The sequence below is a fragment of the Pristiophorus japonicus genome, chromosome 12 (assembly GCF_044704955.1).
Source record: "Pristiophorus japonicus isolate sPriJap1 chromosome 12, sPriJap1.hap1, whole genome shotgun sequence".
Taxonomy (NCBI): domain Eukaryota; kingdom Metazoa; phylum Chordata; class Chondrichthyes; family Pristiophoridae; genus Pristiophorus; species Pristiophorus japonicus.
Window position 1 is genome coordinate 89,723,422 of NC_091988.1, and position 21,576 is coordinate 89,744,997.

The 21,576-nt window shown below is 44.9% G+C and overlaps 1 protein-coding gene across 5 annotated transcripts in view; it reads left to right on the forward strand.

Moving 5' to 3' along the window:
• sumf1 (sulfatase modifying factor 1) overlaps nt 1-21,576 on the forward strand; it is a 203,638-nt gene that overhangs the window by 110,819 nt on the left and 71,243 nt on the right. For all 5 annotated transcript variants that reach the window (XM_070895732.1, XM_070895731.1, XM_070895734.1 and 2 more), the window contains one exon: nt 1,772-1,885. In XM_070895732.1, the coding sequence (XP_070751833.1) occupies nt 1,772-1,885 (114 nt within the window). The remainder of the gene's footprint in view (nt 1-1,771; nt 1,886-21,576) is intronic.

A 21,576-nucleotide genomic window follows, 5' to 3' on the forward strand; every position in this document is an offset into this window, starting at 1 on the left:
CTCCCTCCCCCCCACCCCCCCCCCCCCCCAACCACTTGATCCCTCCCGCATCCCCCAATTTGACTGGTGCGAGTCGGCTTTGCTCAACTTGCTTTCCTCCTCCTATAACTCCTTCGTCCTCTCTTCCAATCTGTTTCTTTCAAAGAGGCTTTGTCAGCTTTAGAAATTCAACCTGTTCTTTTTAAATTAGAATGGGGAAAACGATGTTCGCTCACTCGCTGTCTCTCTTTCCTTAGCTTAATGCACGTTTTAAAAATCTACAGATGACAAAACAAAAGGTACAACAGGTGTTTAATCAGAATGCTGTCCTTTTCACTCTCTCATGCGCACAGCCTGTCTGATTAAGAAAAACGTTCAATGCAAATTTTAACTCAGGCTTTTGAAATTTCTCCTTTTCAAAATGATTGGAATTAAATCCACCAGGAAAAACCTGCCACAGTTGGCATCTGACTGAATGGTAGTGATGTATTCTGGGAAATTAGAATTGACCAGACTGCACGATCCAAATTCCGCTCACAAAGCCACAACTCTGGGCAAAAATATCTAGTCCAAGCCCAGGCTTCTAGGGAGGACGAGGCCTTCAAATAAAAATGAAATCATTAAAAGACACACAGCAGAATTTAAGGTATAACTGTAATCACATTATTTATTGAAATATGTAAGTTTTTAAAAAATGTTTCCTTTTGTTCAAATGCTTATTTTGGACATTAGTAATTTCAGTTATTGAAAGAAAAATGCGGTGGCAAAAATGGTGGGGTCGGGAGGATAATTTTCTCCTTTGTGCTTGGTTGTAAATATACAAATGTACAATCCATCCAGACGATTAGAGGAATATCCGCTGGAGAAGCTTGCACACCTCGTTTTCCTTCCATTCAAATTGCTGCACAGAAGATCGTGATGGTTCTGTTGCAAGCATGTGTCCTTCATGTCCAGCTTTCCTCAAAGCCTTCTGCTGAGGTGACTGTTTACATCCAAGTGCAAAAGAGGAAAATCTGTTCTCCAAAAACCATACCCTGACATGAATCAGTGCCTTCAGGAATGGAAGGGAAAAGATTTTGCAGAGAGGGGAGTGAGATTTGCCGAATAATCATTTTACAAAAAATGATTAGTTGGCGGTGGGGGGGTGGGAGGTGGGTGAGGTTGGGAAAGTCAGTGTTTTGGTGCTCCAATGTCACAAAGTATTTTCTAACATAGCAGGTTTCCAGTCTTTTGTCCTGTTAGAAAGAAGATGCAGAGTGCACACACAGCATCTCCCTACAGAGAAGGGCAACTGATATGGGTGTGTTACCCAGTTCAGAAGCAGCATCTGGTCAACCGGTCAACCCACAACCAACGTGTGGGTTGGGGGGAGGGTTGAAAGTGGAAAGGAAGGGGAGGCGGGTAGTTATGCAGGATTTTGGTTTGTTTTTTTAATCATATACATTTTTATACAACATTTAGACACTTTTCATAGTCTTGTGTAAGAAATATTTAGCGGTTTCACTAATTGATGAGGTGAGGCGTTTTTAACAATGAAAAGAATAAATGTGAAGACTAGGATCTGGACTGTTGCTCGTGACCTGCATGTGTTGAGATATGGTGTTTGTGGTTATTTTAAGTTCAATGGTGTTAATATATTCAGTTAAATATTTGCTTAAGGCTTTGAGATCTGTTGTGTTGCTATGAATTAGTGTTAGCATGAAGAGAACATGATGATGTGTTGCTAAAAGCCCCTAACTACGGTTACCATGTGTTCTCTTTCCCCCCGCCCCCCCCCCCCCCCACCTCGCAGGTCACCGCCTTTCCTCCCAATGGTTATGGTCTCTTCAACATGGTTGGCAACGCCTGGGAATGGACGTCTGACTGGTGGACTGTACACCACTCCACTGATGAAATGGAGAATCCTGTAAGTATCTCAGTCTTGCACCGGGACAGGGCAGCTCGTGCCTTTTGCGCAGCACGCGGCTGGTTTTCTGAGTCTGTGCTGCTGGTGAGGGGGCAACCCCTGCCGTTAGCATGTGTCGTGAAATCGCAGCTGTGCTACCCGTGATTTTCTGACCATTGACACTCAGCGCGCCCACAACTTTCCAATCTGCATGGCGAATAGTTGGCACTCCCTGCCGGCAGTGCAGACTCGGGGAAATAGTCTCCTGTATGTGAACACAAATACTGCTTGTGTGGATGTTCAACTTGTGATGGGACTATGATCTTTGTAAATTTTCATCTGATCTTTCTGGCATGGAGGATTTGCCTGTGACCCGTGAGCTGCTTTTTTTTATTTGTCTGAATTTATAATGTAAATGCCTTTCCTTTAGTTGATCAAAACTATACAAAATGGTCAACATAATTCAAAACTTTTAGTTATCATTGCTGCGTGTGATCTTGGGTCTTTGCCAGTCCCAGCCCAAAACAAGCCACGAGGAGCTGCATGATGGGACTCCAGGGTCACTAGACCTTTGACCTTGCTGTGCTTTTCTACAAAGCCTTACTTAACTGTGAGACTCGGAATTCACACATTCACTTGCTGTGCTTTGGAAGGGCCTAAGACGTGTTGCTTTTGTGGCTGAAAGATGTGGTCTGCCTGTCTATGATGTCTGGTTTGGCAACTTAAATAAGGACATTTACATAAGACTACTGGGTATGATGCAGTACCTTCCACCAGGGACCAATCAGGAACACAGGGCACCGAGACCAATCATAGTGCCCCCTCTTGTCGTTCCGATTGAGATCAGCCAGCTCAGCACAGACTAGGGAAATCATTCTGGTTTGCTTCGCCCAGTTCCACGCTGTACACTGCACTTATCATCCAAGCCATCTGGAGAGATGATGTTTTACATTACATTTAAGCACTGAAGTACACATTCAGTAGATTTGACATGTTTAGAAATGCAAAACATGGCAGTGATTTTACCACTCCTAGACATTTTATCTAATAGATATATATCCAGGAAATACTGCAGGAACTGTTCTGGGGCGACCTGGGTAGTATACAGCACAATCTGATGCATTCTTATAGCACAGATTTGAAGAAGGTGTCTGGAATAAGCGGAGTTAGTTTAACAAGTCACTCCTTTGATGCAGTGGAGGCTTTATTTACAAATGAATGAGAACAAGACAGCGTTACTTAATTGAAAGGTTTTTGCAGAAACATTTCAGACCATGGTCAGTTTAGGTTGAATAACCCTTCCTTCAACATAAAGCCACAAACAGCTCCTTTTGCAAATCTATGCAAAGTGCTCTATTTGCATATCAAAGTGTGATGCAACCATCTCCCTGGCTGCTGTCAGCTGGGTCCATGTGGATGTTGTTCATGCATTTCATGTGCCTCAGCATTGATAAAACCTGGGGTAGGGGCTGGGAAATCAAGCGGTGTGAATAATAGACAACCTTGTGCACTTTCTCACAGCCCTGTTCTGCACAAACACCGTAGTGCTTCACAAAAATAAAGTCCTGATCACCCACGGAAGATGATAATCCAGGGTCGAGGCAGAGTCAAAGGGAGAGTCAAAGCTAGGAATATATAGTTAACCCTTTGTGTGTTATTGTAAGTGCATAATTTAATGCTATCCTGCTCAGTGAAAAGTCTGTCTTTCTATAACAGTTTAGAAAGAAAAAAAAACTCACATTTATGTTGCTTTTAACTGCATCCTTGAGATGCACTTTACCAGCAGAGAATTAAATTTTTTGCATTGCAGTTACTATTATATAGGCAAGTGTGGCAGTCGATCTGTGCAAGGTCCCACAAACAAAACAAGTGAATGAATGACCAGGTGATCCAGTTTTAGTTTTGGTTGAGGAAAGAATGTTGGCCAGGCAACAAGATCAATGTTTATATTGGGGTGTCCAAGCTATGGGCAGTGGGGCATGCATTCGAGCAATCAGGCTCACTTGCTGGTTTGCCTTGTTTGGATTTTGTGGGGTTGGAGATTTGAAGGAGTCTGTTCTTGAGGCTTTTGCCCAATGGTGGATGAAGTATAGTGGATTTGATTGAGCGAAGTAGAGAACCCAAAGTAACTCTGAATGTGTGAGGTTGATGTAAGCAAGGCAAATGTTTTATCCTCTCTTTTGATGGCGCTCTACAAATCTCCATTTAGGTGCTGGGACCCAATTTAATATCTCAATAGTGCGAATGAAATTCTCACGGTAGATAAGAATAGGAGCCTGACAAAATCTAATGTTGTCTATTGTGGTGAAGAGTGACTGCAGCCTTGTAAGAGCCACTATCATACCAATCATGGGCAACGTTCATTCTATAAATCAATTATTCATCTGTGTAAATGAAATATGTAAATACAACATGAATTGTTAATTTTAGTGTCCGGAGTTACATGTAACATTTGAAATAAAAAGACTCATGGGAGCTTTCTGAATCTGATTCTTAGTACAGCACTGATGCTGAATTAACTCCCTTGGATGCACTGTTCGCGATTGATCAATATACTGAAGATAGCCTTGTGCATTGAAAAGGAAGCAAAAAAAAAATTCTGTAGCTGTTAAAGAGCTAAACTCTACGATGAGTGTGGGACGATGGCAATCTCTGTTGCTAAAAATAAATGGCAAGATTATGGGCTCAATTTTCCCCATTGCTGTTTTTTGGCATACTTGAAGGAGTTACGCTTGTTTTTTGGGGACCCAACTACGCCAAAATAAAATCGTCCAACTTTCCCCGTTTGAATTGTTGATTTTGACACCGTGTAGCCTGTCCTTTCGCTTTGCGGGTGGAGCCTAAGATCTGTGCTAAAAAGATTGGGTTGCCAGGGTAATAAGGGACACACTCCGGGCTGAGGCTGGAAAGTGAAACATACAAGACATTCTGGCCAGCTCACAGCAACCTGCACAAGCATCTTGCACATTGCAGCAGCTTACCAGCATTAAATTATTAAAGTTTGTGCCAAAAGTCTTAACTCCCCTCCTCCGGTGCCGCCTCCTAACCCTGGCCAAAAGGCCTCCCTGCCCCCCCCCTGCCCCCCCCCCCCCCCCGCCCCCCACCTCCTCTCGGTGACTGTTGCCGCTGCTAACCTTGGCTGAAAGGCCTCCTTCCTCCTGGTACCTGTTGCCACTGCGAACCCTGGCCGAAAGGCTTCCTTCCTACTGGTGCCTGTTGCCGCTGCGAACCCTGGCCGAAAGGCTTCCGGGTGCCGCTGCTAACCCTGGCTCATAGGCCTCCCCTATCTCCCCTCCCCTCTCCTCTCCCCGACCCCCATCCTGCCCCCTCTCCCTCTCTGCTGCTGCTGTCCGGGCCGTGGAACTGCATCGACTGTGCTGATTTTTTTTTTAACCTGCACCAATTTTGTTAACTGCCCAGAAGGCTTTTCCAGAGTGGTCACATACGCCGTCCTAAGAAAACTTGGGAGTAAATCGTAGAAGGCCAAACTTGCGTAAATGGCCAGAATTGGCGCAGGTGACAGGTTACGCCCCCAATGAGGTAAAAAAAAAATCATTGCGTAAGAAAATCCTCCCTACGTGAATTACATTAGTGCAGAAACTTTGGGGAAACTTGGAGATTTGAATTTACTTTTTAAAAAAAAATGGTGTACGCTAAAAAAATGGCGCAGATAATTGGGGACAATTGAGCCCTAGAAACTCTCATACAATAACTGCACAATATTTAGTGCCTTTGATGTAGAAGAAAACATCCTAAAGCGCTTTACAGAGGGGCAAGGAAAAAATGGATGCTGAGCCAAGGAAAGAGATTCTCAGTAGAGAAATATCACCATCCAAGAGTCATTTGGAGCATGGTGGCCATTTTTTTCTTCCCTCTCTCTCTCTCTCTCTCTCTCTCTCTCTCTCTCTCTCCTGCCTGGAGATTCACTTTTCACTTCTGAAATCATGTGTGCATATCTTTATTCTGCACAGCATGTGTTGGTGTACCAATGGACTAACCTGTCCTCTAGTTTGCAGTGTGGCTTTTTGTTGTGGGGTGGTAAACTAGTTAATTTGCTATAAAAGGGAAGTCTGCTAGTTTTCATCCGGTTTCCAACGCTTGCATACATAAACGGCATGTAATGGGGGAAGAGTCTGAACTGAAAAACCCTCTATCTACAGTCCATAGTTTCTCCTGTATCTTGTTTTTAGTGTACCCAACAGATGTTAGACCATAAAATGGCCAATTAAAGTCATGCAAATTGTACACAACAAATTGATGCCAGTTTAAAGTAGGCACACATTCTTCGGGAAGGTTTAATTCCTGTACTGATCTGAACGGATGCCGGTATAAACAGATTGCAAGTTTAACAAAAGCCCCTCTTTGCTCACGCCAGTTCTATCTGTACATCCAACCCATATCACCTGCTGCTATCTCTTGCTATTTTAAAATCTTATTGTTTTCCAATTACATATAAGAGTGTTTGGTACACACACTGAGTGTGCCTTACAGCTGTACAGCTGCCCTGGTGGGCTTCATTCAGCCTGGGCGTGCGATTCATACATCGAGGCTGGTGTCTACATAGAAATCTTTGCAGAGTCTCGGCTCTAAATGTATTCTGGTTGCTGGTCAGAAAAAATATCACTCTCTTCCCAAGAACAGCTTGAGTATATTAGGGTAAATCTACGTTAAACCTGTGCTTCGATTTTTAGAAAAATAGCTGGGTGCAGTGTACTTCACCTTGTTGCCTCTTCTCTCTGCGGAATGGTGTGGAGAAAAATGGAAATGTGATACTCAGTGACTTTAGCTTTTCTGGGTTTCATATTATTTTATGACTTGTAAACTGTCCGTGCTGGCAAATGGGACTGTTACAATTTTTAGTTTTGTACTCGACGCCAAACATCATTCTTGCATCAACGAGCTGCAGAGTTGCTTTCTATGTCCAATATCTGATGATGTAGAGAGCCCAGGGATTGAACAGAGACCCTTGTACTGTAATAGCTTACAGGATATAATCACAAACCCCTCCTTATGATAGAGATTTCGGGAAGTAGTGGAAGAAACATTCTGCTGGATAGTGGTTTAGGCCATAAACTGCTGGAGAGTGTTTATTAAAAAGGACATTAGCAATAGACAATGCAGCAGGTTACAGTGGTGTATACCTCCTCAAAAATAACATACAATTCGATCAGAAGTACATGACCTGCATCAACATCTTTAAAATAATGTACAAGCAAGGTTTCATTGCACCCATTGAATCTCCAGCCCCACCTCAGTAGCCTCAGGAGTATCTCACAGAGCAAGTGAGTATGCTCACAGGTCACGTGATGTTCACAAGACTCAATAAAACCTCCACGATGAGGGACGCAGTTGTGAGCCTAGTGGATGAACTGATAATGTGTAGTGTGATTGTTAAACATTTGTTAAGAAACCAAGTTGTTCTTAATAGCAATGTGTTGCTATGAATTCTTAAGCTAAGAACCCATGAAGCAAATACATTACAAAATGGCGACGAGAATGGGCGTTTCTTCATGAAGAAATTTTGGTGGAACTTTCTTTTGAAGGAGAATACAAGTGGAGCACAGCAACAAGATATACCAGCAGAGTGGTTCCCGAGTGAAAGTCTGGCAGTACCATGTTTTTTATGAGTAATGAACAGTGCGAACTGACAAAAAGAGCTTGTGGAAAGCAATTGAACATTATTCAGAGTGATTAACGGCTATTAAGCGATGAAGCCAACATGGATGTGACAACGAGTTATGTCAGCAATTTGGGAGCTTTTGACCAGAATAAGGATCACTTAGCTCCGACAGGAAAAGATTGCAAATGTTTTTTTAGAGCTAATGATATCACTGAAATCCCAGCAGGTGTGGCAGATTCACAATTGAGGAATCAAGCAGTTCAGGAGAAGATGAAAGCTATTCTGTCAGTCATGATTGCAGCAGAGAATTATAGTATCTTTGTGAATTTGTTAACGCCGAGAAAGGTTTAAGGATGCTTCATTCTCAGACATACTACAGATATTGGAGAATCATTTTGATCCACAAACTTTAGAAATAGCGGAGAGCTATAAGTTTGCAATGAGAAACCAAAAACCTGATGAAACCATCAGTGAATACATTGTTGCCATAAGATAATTGTCTCGACACTGCAATTTTACAGGTTTCCTAAACAGGGCTCTTCGAGATAAATTTGTGTGTGCATTAACAGATGAATGCATTCAGTCAAAATTGTTAGGTATAGATGGTCTCTTTCGAGAGATCTTGCAAGATAGCCACCTCCATGGAAATGACAGAAATGAAGATTAAGGAATTTCACCCATTACCGGCAGTAATAGCAGTTCACAGTCACCGCAGTGGCTGTAGAAACGCAGAAGAGCGTGAGCCCTAGTCGGAGGGAGAGTTACAAAAACAAAAAGAATAGATGTTATGGGTGTAACGGCAACCATACTGCATAACAGTGTCGGTTCAAGTGGGCAAGATGCTACCGGTGCCAAGTAAGGAGACATGTTGTAGCTGCATGTAAATCCAAGGACAGGTCCAATGATAGTCAAAGACTTCACTGGATGGAAATTAATCAGAATAGTGTAGGTTTTAGTGTATATGCAGTGAAGGGCATGGCAATACATTCCTTACGTCAGGATTTCAGAACGTTAGAACAGGTACAACATCTGAAATCCAGAATCCTCGGGTGCGAATCCATGCCGGTTTTTGGGTTTTGCCGGATTTCAGACCATTGACGTTTCTCGCCGCTCCTCTGCCCACTGATTCCCGCTGCTCCTCGCTGTCCGCCGATTCCCGCTGCTGCTCGCCGATTCTCTCCTCCGCCCGCCAATTCCCGCCACTCCTGCTGCTCGCCGATTCTCTCCTCCGCTCGCTGATTCCTGCCACTCCTCTGCTGCTCGCCGATTCTTTCCTCCGCTCGCTGATTCCTGCCACTCCTCTGCTGCCCGCCGATTCTCACCTCCGCCCGCCGATTCTCGCCACTCCTTGCTGCTCACCGCCTGCGGCCCCCCGGCGCTGCATTTTTTACTTGTTTCCTCGTCCCTCGCCGCCCAATGTCTTGGCCGCCTCAAAAATGTCCAGTTTTTGGACAATTCCACTTTTCATAATTCCGGATTCAGAGCGTTGTCCCTGTCGTAATTAATAATCGATGGATTAAAATGACAATAGATACAGCGGCTGATTGCTTAATAATGAGTCAGGATGTATATTACAAGAATTTCAGGAGAATACCACTAAAGGCGAGCTCAGCGAAAAACTGCAGACGTTTAGACAAATGGAGTTTATAATGTAATACAATACCAGGGGCAACAAGCAAGGTTATCTATTATTATAGCGAAATACGTCAATTGTCCGACACTTATGGGCAAAGATTGGCTTAGAATGCTTTGTTTGGATTGGTACAGTGTCTAGTACAGAAATGGTTAAGTCTTGGCTGGATACTCTGCTGTCGAAATATGCTAACAGGTTTCAGGACTCGTACGAGGGCATCAAGGGATACAATGCACATATTCGGATTAGGTCAGATGTCAAAACTATTTTTTGTAGACAAAGGCTGGTATCATGTGCATTAAAATCACAGGTTGATCAAGAGCTTGTTAAAATGGAGAAAAACTGAGTTTTAGTGAAGACAGATAGGAATGACTGGGCTATTCAGTTCGTTGTAATTCCAAAGGCAGACAAAACTGTACGGCTCTGTGGGGATTATGAAATTACCCTGAATCAAGCAGTTGATGATGAACAGTACCCTTTACCGACATCACAGGACCTTATCAGTACTGGCGGGAGCCAAAGTCTTCACAAAATTGGATCTCTCCCACGCCTATGCTCAACTCCATGTTACATAAGAACATAAGAATTAGGAACGGGAGTAGGCCATCTAGCCCCTCGAGCCTGCTCCGCCATTCAAGATCATGGCTGATCTGACCGTGGACTCAGCTCCACTTGCCCGCCCGCTCCCCGTAACCGTTAATTCCCTTATTGATTAAAAATCTATCTATCTGTGCTTTGAATACATTCAATGAGCTAGCCTCAACTGCTTCCTTGGGCATAGAATTCCACAGAATTTCACAACCCTCTGGGAGAAGTTCCTTCTCAACTCGGTTTTAAATTGGCTCCCCCGTATTTTGAGGCAATGCCCCCGAGTTCTAGTCTTCCCGACCAGTGGAAACAACCTCTCTGCCTCTATCTTGTCTATCCCCTTCATTATTTTAAATGTTTCTATAAGATCACCCCTCATCCTTCTGAACTCCGAGTAAAGGCCCAGTCTACTCAACCTATCATCATAAGGTAACCCCCTCATCTCCGGAATCGGCCTCGTGAATCGTCTCTGTACCCCCTCCAAAGCTAGTATATCCTTCCTTAAGTAAGGTGACCAAAACTGCACGCAGTACTCCAGGTGCGGCCTCATCAATACCCTATACAGTTGCAGCAGGACATCCCTGCTTATGTACTCCATCCCTCTCGCAATGAAGGCCAATATTCCATTCGCCTTCCTGATTACCTGCTGCACCTGCAAACTAACTTTTTGGGATTCATGCACAAGGACCCCCAGGTCCCTCTGCACCGCAGCATGTTGTAATTTCTCCTCATTCAAATAATATTCCCTTTTACTGTTTTTTTTTTCCAAGGTGGATGACCTCACACTTTCCAACATTGTATTCCATCTGCCAAACCTTAGCCCATTCGCTTAACCTATCTAAATCTTTCTGCACCCTTTCTGTGTCCTCTACACAACCCGCTTTCCTACTAATCTTTGTGTCATCTGCAAATTTTGTTACACTACACTCTGTCCCCTCTTCCAGGTCATCTATGTATATTGTAAACAGTTGTGGGCCTAGCACCGATCCCTGTGGCACACCACTAACCACCGATTTCCAACCCGAAAAGGATCCATTTATCCCGACTCTCTGCTTTCTGTTAGCCAGCCAATTCTCTATCCATTCTAATACATTTCCTCTGACTCAGCGTACCTTTATCTTCTGCAGTAACCTTTTGTGCGGTACCTTATCGAATGCCTTTTGGAAATCTAAATACACCACATCCATCGGTACACCTCTATCCACCATGCTCGTTATATCCTCAAAGATGGTCAGCAGTAGCTCACAGTCAACACACACACAGGTTTATATTCATACACTAAATTTCCCTATGGTATCAAGTCTTCACCAAAGATATTTAAGGCTACCATGGATCAAATCTTACAGAGAATGAATCACTGCAATCAAGATGATGTGTTGATAGCCACCAGCACAGAGAAGGAAAACCTGGAAATCTTAACAGTATTCAGACGGTTCAATGACATAATCTGAAGCTGAAGAGCAGTAAATGTGCATACATACAGTGTGAGGTGTTTATCTAGGATTGTGGGTAGATAGCAAAGGTCTCCAACCAGTTCGGAGAAAGCGCACACCATCATGAGGCTCCGGAGCCGAAAAACGTTACTGAGTTACGATCATTTTTAGGCATGGTCCAATATTATGCTCGTTTCTTTCCTGGACTAGCAACGGTGCTCGCATCACTCGCAACAGAATGCATCCAACTCATGCAAGCGAAGCTTGAGCAGTAGTGCTCTTCTCGTCCATTATAATCTGACTCGTGAACTAAGACTAGCATGTGATGCCTCTGGGTATGGTGTGGGAGCAGTGATCAATGAAGTTATGAATGATGGGCAGGAAAAATTGGTTGCTTTTGCATTGCGTACCTAAGAATATAAGAAATAGGAGCAAGAGTAGGCTATTTGGCCCCTCGAGCCTGCTCCGCCATTCAATAAGATCACGGCTGATCTAATCCTGGCCTCAACTCCACTTCCCCGCCGGCTCCCCATAACCCTTGACCCCCTCATCATTCAAAAAATCTCTCTATCTTCACTTTAAAAATATTCAAAGACCCAGTGCTCAACAAAAGCTGTTGTGTATCTGTAAAGCATGCCCTCCCATGTTCCGCGACCAGGGAGCGCATCCCCTGAAGTCCCAAGAGATCCCAGCACCCCTTGGGAGCACTGTATATAAGCCAGCCCCTAAGGCCTGTTCCTCACTCTGGAGTGTCTTAATAAAGACTGGGGTCACTGTTACTTTAACCTCCCTGTGTGCAGCCTCATTTGTGTTAGGAACACAATAACTGACATTGCGTATACGAATCCAACGCAAAGATGTAGCAAACTATGGGCATCCTGGCGAAGTTCTCGGAGGGTGAGGACTGGGAAGCCTATGTCGAACTGCTAGACCAGTACTTTGTAGCCAACGAGCTGGACGGAGAAGGAAGCGCTGCAAAAAGGAGAGCGGTCCTCCACACGGTCTGCAGGGCACCAACCTACAGCCTCATGAAGAATCTTCTGGCTCCGGTGAAACCCAGAGATAAGTCATATGAGGAGCTGTGCACACTGGTTCGGGAGCATCTTAACCTGAGGGAGAGCGAGCTGATGGCGAGGTATCGGTTCTACATGTGCCAGCGATCTGAAGGTCAGGAAGTGGCTAGCTATGTCACCGAGCTAAGGCGACTTGCAGGACAATGTGAGTTTGATGGCTACGTGGAGCAGATGCTCAGAGACTTTTTTGTATTGGGCATTGGCCATGAGACCATCCTATGAAAACTTTTGACTGTAGAGACACTGACTCTCAGTAAGGCCATTGCGATAGCACAGGCGTTTATGTCCACCAGTGATGACACCAAACAAATCTCTCAGCACACAAGTGCTAGCAATGTTCATAAATTAACTGGAACTGTGTTTGCGAGCAGAAATGTACAGGGCAGAACCCACGGGTCTGCAACTGCCAGCAGGCCTCGGGTGACCCAGATGACTCTGAGTCCGCAACAAAGGATGAATGCAAGGCAATTCACACCTTGTTGGCGTTGTGGAGGCTTCCCTCCATGCTGCTTTAAAGAGTATGTTTGCAAGAGCTGTGGAACAATGGGGCACCTCCAACGAGCTTGCAGACGAGCTGCAAGCTCTGCAAAACCTGCTAACCACCACGTGGCAGAGGAAGATCGGTCCATGGTGGATCAAAGCACTTTCAAACCTCAGAGAGAGGAGGCAGATGTTGTAGTACACGGGGTGCACACATTTGAGACGAAATGTCCACCTATAATGTTAACTGTAAAATTGAATGGCTTACCCATAGCCATGGAACTGGACACTGGCGCTAGCCAATCCATCATGAGTAAAAAGATGTTTGAGACTGTGGTGCAACAAGGCACTCAGACCAGCCCTGAGCCCCATCCACACGAAACTGAACGTACACTAAAGAGCGTATCACTGTCCTGGGCAGCGCCTTGGTCAAGGTCACCTACGAGGGCACGGTGCACGAATTGCCACTCTGGATTGTCCCGGGCGATGGCCCCACACTGCTTGGAAGGAGCTGGCTGGGCAAAATCTGCTGCAACTGGGATGACATCCGAGCGCTATCACATGTTGATGAGGCCTCATGTACCCAGGTGCTTTACAAATTTCCTTCCCTTTTTGAGCCAGGCATTGGAAACTTTTCCGGGGCGAAGGTGCAATCCACTTGGTCCCAGAGGTACGACCCATTCACCACAAGGCGTGAGCGGTACCTCACATAATGAGGGAGAGCGTGGAAATTGAGCTGGACAGGCTGCAATGCGAGGGCATCATCTCCCCAGTGGAATTCAGCGAGTGGGCCAGTACTCAAAAGTGATGTCACGGTCAGGATTTGCGGCGATTATAAAGTAACTATTAATTGTTTCTCGCTACAGGACCAATACCCGCTACCTAAGGCAGATGACCTATTTACGATGCTGGCAGGGAGGCAAGACGTTCACCAAGCTCAACCTGACTTCGACCGACATGACGCAGGAGCTGGAGGAGTCTTCGAAGGGCCTCACCTGCACAAACACGCACAAGGGACTGTTCATCTACAACAGATGCCCGTTTGGAATTAGGTCGGCTGCAGCGATCTTCCAGAGAAACATGGAGAGCCTACTCAAGTCGGTACCACACACGGTGGTTTTTCAGGACGATATATTGGTCACGGGTCGGGACACCGTCAAGCACCTACAAAACCTGGAGGAGGTCCTCCAGTGATTGGATTGCGTAGGGCTGCGGCTGAAGAGGTCGAAATGCGTCTTCATGGCAACAGAAGTGGAGTTTTTGGGGAGAAAGTTCGCGACGGACGGCATTCGGCCCACAGACGCGAAGACAGAGGCTATCAGGAAGGTGTCCAGGCCACAGAACGTCACGGAGCTGCGGTCGTTCCTGGGACTCCTCAACTATTTTGGTAACTTCCTACCGGGGTTAAGCACCCTCTTAGAGCCCCTACATGTGTTATTGCGCAAAGGTGAGAACTAGGTATGGGGGGAAAAAAACCAAGTAATTGCTTTTGAGAAAGCCAGAAACATTTTATGCTCCAACAAGCTGCTTGTATTGTATAATCCGTGGAAAAGACTTGTGCTAGCATGTGATGCATCGTCGTACGGAGTCGGGTGTGTATTACAACAAGCTAACGGTGCGGGTAAGTTTCAACCTGTTGCCTATGCCTCCAGGAGCTTGTCTAAGGCCGAGAGGGCCGACAGCATGATTGAGAAAGAGGCATTAGCGTGTGTGTTCGGGGTAAAGAAAATGCATTCGTACCTGTTTGGCTTCAAATTTGTGCTGGAAACCGATCACAAGCCCCTCATATCCCTGTTCGCTGAAAACAAGGAGATAAATACTAATGCCTCAGCCCGCATATAAAGATGGGCACTCGCGCTATACCATCCGCCACAGTCCAGGCACCGAGAGCTGTGCGGATGCTCTCAGTCGGCTACCAACATGGGGGTGGAAATGGCGCAGCCTGCAAACTTGTTGATGGTGGCGCAGCCCGCAGACTTGTTGATGGTCATGGAAGCGTTTGAAAATGATAAATTACCTGTCACGGCCTGCCAGATTAGGACTTGGACCAGCCAAGATCCTCTGCTGTCCCTAGTAAAAAAAACTGTGCACTGCATGTGAGCTGGGCCAGCATCCCCGTTCAAATGCAGGAGCTAATCAAGCCGTTCCACGGTGAAAGGATGATCTGTTCATAGAAACATAGAAAATAGGTGCAGGAGTAGGTCATTCGGCCCTTCGAGCCTGCACCGCCATTCAATGAGTTCATGGCTGAACATGCAACTTCAGTACCCCACTCCTGCTTTCTCGCCATACCCCTTGATCCCCCTAGTAGTAAGGATTACATCTAACTCCTTTTTGAATATATTTAGTGAATTGGCCTCAACAACTTTCTGTGGCAGAGAATTCCACAGGTTCACCACTCTCTGGATGAAGAAGTCTCTCCTCATCTCGGTCCTAAATGGCTTACACCTTATTCTTAGAATGTGACCCCTGGTTCTGGACTTCCCCAACATTAATAAGAACATAAGAATTAGGAACAGGGGTAGGCCATCTAGCCCCTCGAGCCTGCTCCGCCATTCAACAAGATCATGGCTGATCTGGCCGTGGACTCAGCTCCACTTACCCGCCCGCTCCCCATAACGCTTAATTCCCTTTTTGGTTAAAAATCTATCCATCTGTGATTTCAATATATTCAATGAGCTAGCCTCAACTGCTTCCTTGGGCATAGAATTCCACAGATTCACATCCCTCTGGGAGAAGAAATTCCTTCTCAACTCGGTTTTAAATTGGCTCCCCCGTATTTTGAGGCTGTGCCCCCTAGTTCTAGTCTCCCCGACCAGTGGAAACAACCCCTCTGCCTCTATCCTGTTTATCCCTTTCATTATTTTAAATGTTTCTATAAGATCACCCCTCATCCTTCTGAACTCCAATGAGTCTACTCAATCTATCATCATAAGGTAACCCCCTCATCTCCGGAATCAGCCTAGTGAATCGTCTCTGTACCCACTCCAAATCCTTCCTTAAGTAAGGTGACCAAAACTGCACGCAGTACTCCAGGTGCGGCCTCACCAATACTCTGTACAGTTGCAGCAGGACCTCCCTGCTTTTGTACTCCATCTCTCGCAATGAAGGCCAACATTCCATTCGCCTTCCTGATTACCTGCTGCACCTGCAAACTAACTTTTGGGATTCATGCACAAGGACCCCCAGGTCCCTCTGCATCGCAGCAGGTTGTAATTTCTCCCCATTCAAATAATATTCCCTTTTCCTGTTTTTTTTCCCAAGGCGGATGACCTTACATTTTCCGACATTGTATTCCATCTGCCAAACCTTAGCCCATTCGCTTAACCTATCTAAATTTCTCTGCAGCCTCTCTGTGACTTCTACACAACCCGCTTTCCCACTAATCTTTGTGTCATCTGCAAATTTTGTTACACTACACTCTGTCCCCTCTTCCAGGTCATCTATGTATGTTGTAAACAGTTGTGGTCCCAGCACCAATCCCTGCGTCACACCACTAACCACCGATTTCCAACCCGAAAAGGACCCATTTATCCAGACTCTCTGCTTTCTGCCAGCCATCCAATTTTCTATCCATTCTAATACATTTCCTCTGACTCCGCGTACCTTTATCTTCTGCAGTAACCTTTTGTGTGGCACCTTATCGAATGCCTTTTGGAAACATCCATCGGTACACCTCTATCCACCATGCTCGTTATATCCTCAAAGAATTCCAGTAAATTAGTTGCACATGATTTCCCTTCATGAATCCATGTTGCGTCTGCTTGATTGCACTATTCCTATCTAGATGTCCCGCTATTTCTTCCTTAATTATAGCTTCAAGCATTTTCCCCACTACAGATGTTAAATTAACTGGCCTATAGTTACCTGCCTTTTGTTTGCCCCCTTTTTTAAACAGAGGCGTTACATTAGCTGCTTTCCAATCCGATGGTACCTCCCCAGAGTCCAGAGAATTTTGGTAGATTATAACGAATGCATCTGCTATAACTTCCGCCATCTCTTTTAATACCCTGGGATGCATTTCATCAGGACCAGGGGACTTGTCTACCTTGAGTCCCATTAGCCTGTCCAGCACTACCTCCCTCGTGATAGTGATTGTCTCAAGGTCCTCCCTTCCCACATTCCCGTGACCAGCAATTTTTGGCATGGTTTTTGTGTCTTCCACTGTGAAGACCGAAGCATAATAATTGTTTAAGGTCTCAGCCATTTCCACATTTCCCATTATTAAATCCCCCTTCTCATCTTCTAAGAGACCAACATTTACCTTAGTCACTCTCTTCCGTTTTATATATTGGTAAAAGCTTTTACTATCTGTTTTTATGTTTTGCGTAATCTATCTTTCCTTTCTTTATTGCTTTCTCAGTCATTCTTTGCTGTCGTTTATAATTTTCCCAATCTTCTAGTTTCCCACTAACCTTGGCCACCTTATACGTTTTTAATTTGATACTCTCCTTTATTTCCTTGGTTATCCACAGCTGGCTATCCGTTCTCTTACCCCCCCCTTCTTTTTCACTGGAATATATTTTTGTTAAGCACTATGAAAGAGTCCTCAACTGTGACACCGTTTAATCTGTGTTCCCAGTCTACTTTAGCCAATTCTGCCCTCATCCCACTGTAGTCCCCTTTGTTTAAGCATAGTACGCTCGTTTGAGACACGACTTCCTCACCCTCAATCTGTATTACAAATTCAACCATACTGTGATCACTCATTCCGAGAGGATCTTTTACTTGGAGATCGTTTATTATTCCTGTCTCATTACACAGGACCAGATCCAAGATAGCTTTCTCCCTTGTCGGTTCTGCAACATACTGTTCTAAGAAACAATCCCGTATGCATTCTATGAATTCCTCCTCAAGGCTACCCCGTGCGATTTGATTTGACCAATCGATATGTAGATTAAAATCCCCCATGATTACTGCCGTTCCTTTTTCACATGCCTCCATTATTCCCCTGATTATTGTCCGTCCCACCGTGAAGTTATTATTTGGGGGCCTATAAACTACGCCCACCAGTGACTTTTTCCCCTTACTATCTCTAATCTCCACCCACAATGATTCAACATTTTGTTCATTCGAGCCAATATCGTCTCTCACAATTGCCCTGATATCATCCTTCATTAACAGTCCATTCAGGCAGACTGCCTGTTGTGGGGTAACCGTGTAGTGCTACCCAAAAAGGGCAGGGAGACGTTCATCTCGGATCTCCACAGCACACACCTGGGTATAGTAATGATGAAAGCGATAGCCAGATCCCACGTGTGGTGGCCCGGTATCGACTCTGACTTAGAGTCCTGTGTACGGCAATGCAGCGTGTGTGCTCAGTTGAGCAACACGCCCAGAGAGTCACCACTAAGTTTGTGGTCCTGGCCCTCCAGACCATGGTCGAGGATCTATGACGACTACGCGGGAACGTTTCTCGGTAAAATGTTCCTGGTGGTGGTGGATGCTTTTTCAAAATGGATTGAATGTGAAATAATGTCGGGAAGCACCACCACCGCTACCATTGAAAGCCAGAGGGCCATGTTTGCCATTCACGGCCTGCCTGACATACTGGTCAGTGACAACGGGCCATGTTTCAGCAGTGCCGAATTTAAAGAATTCCGCAATGGGATTAGACATGTCACCTCGGCCCCGTTTAAACCAGCCTCCAATGAGCAGGCAGAGCGGGCGGTACAAACAATCAAACAGGCTGCGGTTCACAGACTACCCTGAACAACCCACAGCAGACACCACCTTTTTCGAGCCCACAACACACACCCAAAGGATCAACGACACCACCCCAGAAAATTGAACCCATGACGCCCAACAGCCCAGCAAGGCCAGGCTCACCCAGAAGCACTGCAGGGCCAACAAGACGCCAGCCCAGCGAGGGCACAGCCAATACACCAGAACATACATTTGTACCGAGGTCCACCAGGGAAAGAAAGGCTCCCGACCGCCTCACCTTGTAAATAGTTTTCACTTTGACTTTGGCGGTGGGGGGAAGTGATGTTGTGTATCTGTAAAGCATGCACTCCCATGTTCCGCCACCAGGGAGCGCATCCCCTGAAGTCCCAAGGGATCCCAGCATCCCTTGGGAGCACTGTCTATAAGCCGGCCCCTAAGGACTGCTCCTCACTCTGGAGTGTCTTAATAAAGACTGAGGTCACTGTTACTTTAACCTCCCTGTGTGCAGTCTCATCTGTGTTAGGAATGCAATTATGCCTTGATTGAGAAAGAGGCGTTGGCAATTATATTTGGTATAGGGTACTAAAAAGTTGCATCGGTTTCTTCTGAGACACCAATTCATGCTAGTAACCGATTGCAAACCGTTACTAGCTATTCTAGGCACAAAGGCAGTAACTCCATCTATGGCAGCATCCAGGATGCAAAGATGGGCTATTGTACAATTAAAAAATCGAGTATCGTACGTCGAAGCAGAATGCAGTGGTGGATGCCCTTTCAAGTTTGCCTCGTGAAGATTCTGAAATTGGCCGCGAACAGTCAGTCTTCACTCTGGATGTCGTTGATGAGGAATTTCCAGTCACCATCTCTGTTGTTGCAGAGCACACACAGAAAGATGCCACATTACAGTGGGCCTATGAACACACCCTGCGAGTGTGGCCTGAAGATCAGACTCATTTATACAAGGGGATAAAGCCCTTTTATCATCGTTGGCACGAATTATCATGTTAGCAGGGATGTTTAAAATCGAGCCTGAGAGCAGTCATTCCTAGCGCATTCCGGGCCAAGTCTTGACGGAACTTCACAGTGAGCATACTAATACCCTAGGCATGAAAGCGATGGCCCAAAGTTTTGTTTATTGGCCTGGGTTGGATAAAGACTTAGTACACTTACTTACTAATACTCCTATCTGTCAAGACTGCAGGACTGCTGAAACTTCGCTGTAAACATGGACTTGGCAATGAGACCATTCCAAAGAATTTTCTGGTTCTAATCGATAGCTGTTCGAAATGGCTGGAAGTACGGCATATGGGGTCATCTACGACTACAGAGCGTACATTGAATTGTGGGATATTTATGCATACCATGGCCTGCCTGACGAAATGGTGTCCGTTAATGGGCTACCCAATTTCGGTCCACTTAATTTGCGAATTTTGCCAGACAACGGTATGAAACACACGTTGGTGGCACCATACCATCCTGTTTCGAATGGTGCAGCTGACGGGTCGGTCAGGATTGTCAACGACGCTTTGCAGAAACAAGTTCTACAGACTGGATCATCGGTGAGCATGAAGCACAGGTTAGCGAATTTTTTTTTCAAATACAGGACTATGCCTGATTCTACAACAGGGTACACACCTGCTGAATTATTGATGACGCGTAGGCTGAGGACGTGTCTCAGTTTATTGCAACCGAACCTGTCTGATAAGGTAGAGAAGGCACATTTGGTGCAGAAATGTCATTATCATTCCAGTATTGAAGAGCGGTGCCTTCAGAAGGGTGATCAGGTCAGAGTTCTCAGTCCGTCGAAAAGGGCAAATCCATGCAAATGGCATATTGTGAGCCTCATGGATGAATTGGTAATGTGTAGTGTGATTGTTAAACCTTAATAAACCAACTAGTTCTTAATAGAAATGTGTTGCTATGAATTCTTAAGCAAAGAACCCATGAAGCAAATACGTTAAAATAGGCTTTCTATCTCCTGTAAAGTTCAACCAGGAACAAAGGAAATCAAATATCTCGCTCTCAAAAAATTGTACCAGGTTGTCAAATGCTCACAGAAGATGCCTGAAGTTTGAAGTTAAATCTGTGATGTAAGAAAACAAAAGGTCCCTCCTGCTTTACACTTGCTTCAGAAGTGAGACAGTCCTATATTACACGTGTTGCTCAGCATGTTACCCTAATTTAAATCAAAAGCAAAGTACACCTGACACTAGAAATCTGAAAACAAGAACAGAAAAAGCTAGAAAATGTCAACCGGTCAGGCAGCAGCTGTGGAGAAACAAGTCAGTCGGCCGACGTTTCAGGTCGAAGACCCTTCCTCGGGACTGCAAGATATTGCAGATACCTTGAAAATTAATCAAATTACTTTAATTCCAAGTCATCAGTTTTAGGGTAAGCATTTCTACTTGGTTTGCAATCGATAGTGGAAGTCACCTTCTGCATACCAGACCATAACGTGTGTCCCCTGTAGCCTGGAGAAAGCTAGCTAGCAGCAACCGAAATTAAAGTGACTAGGCATGTCACACAGAAATGCATTAAGATAATATAAACTTTCCTGTGAACTGAATTGTTTGAGAACAAGACTTCTCTTGGAATGCAGAAAATTATCTGGATTAAGCAAGGAAATAAAGGAAATAAAAATGCGCGGGTTTAAGAAACCACAGAACTTATTGGCTCGTAGCTGCTTGCTGATGCTCCACAGGGAGCTTTAGTCCAATTTATAATGTTGTTGATTCAGAGTGCTTTTACTCTCCCTCCTCCTGTGACGTTCACAGTAAAATGCATTTATACTTTCCAATATTTATTAATCGTTGCAGATGAGCTGCCACAGATAAAAGTGGAAAACCTTTTCTGCCTGTCAGTTTTACCACTTTGTCTTCATTATTTCATGGAGGTTTTCGACCTACATAATTCCCACAGCTTAATTTGTTTTCAAATTTGGCACCACAGTTGAAAAAAGACCAAAGCCCTTCTAGTTTGCCTCCTACCGTCCTGATAGTCGCACGATACAATGATAATGGAGTAATTGATCAATCAAAGCAATTAATCTCTCTCAATTAGTCTACAACAGACCCAGACATGACATGAGGAAAACCAACATGGTGGAGATGTTGTACAAGGTACAAAATTATATTGTTTCTTCCTTTTTGAATAAGACACGAGTTCACATTCTTTGTTGGGTATTACCAACGGTTTGAATCACATCTAATTTTACCCTT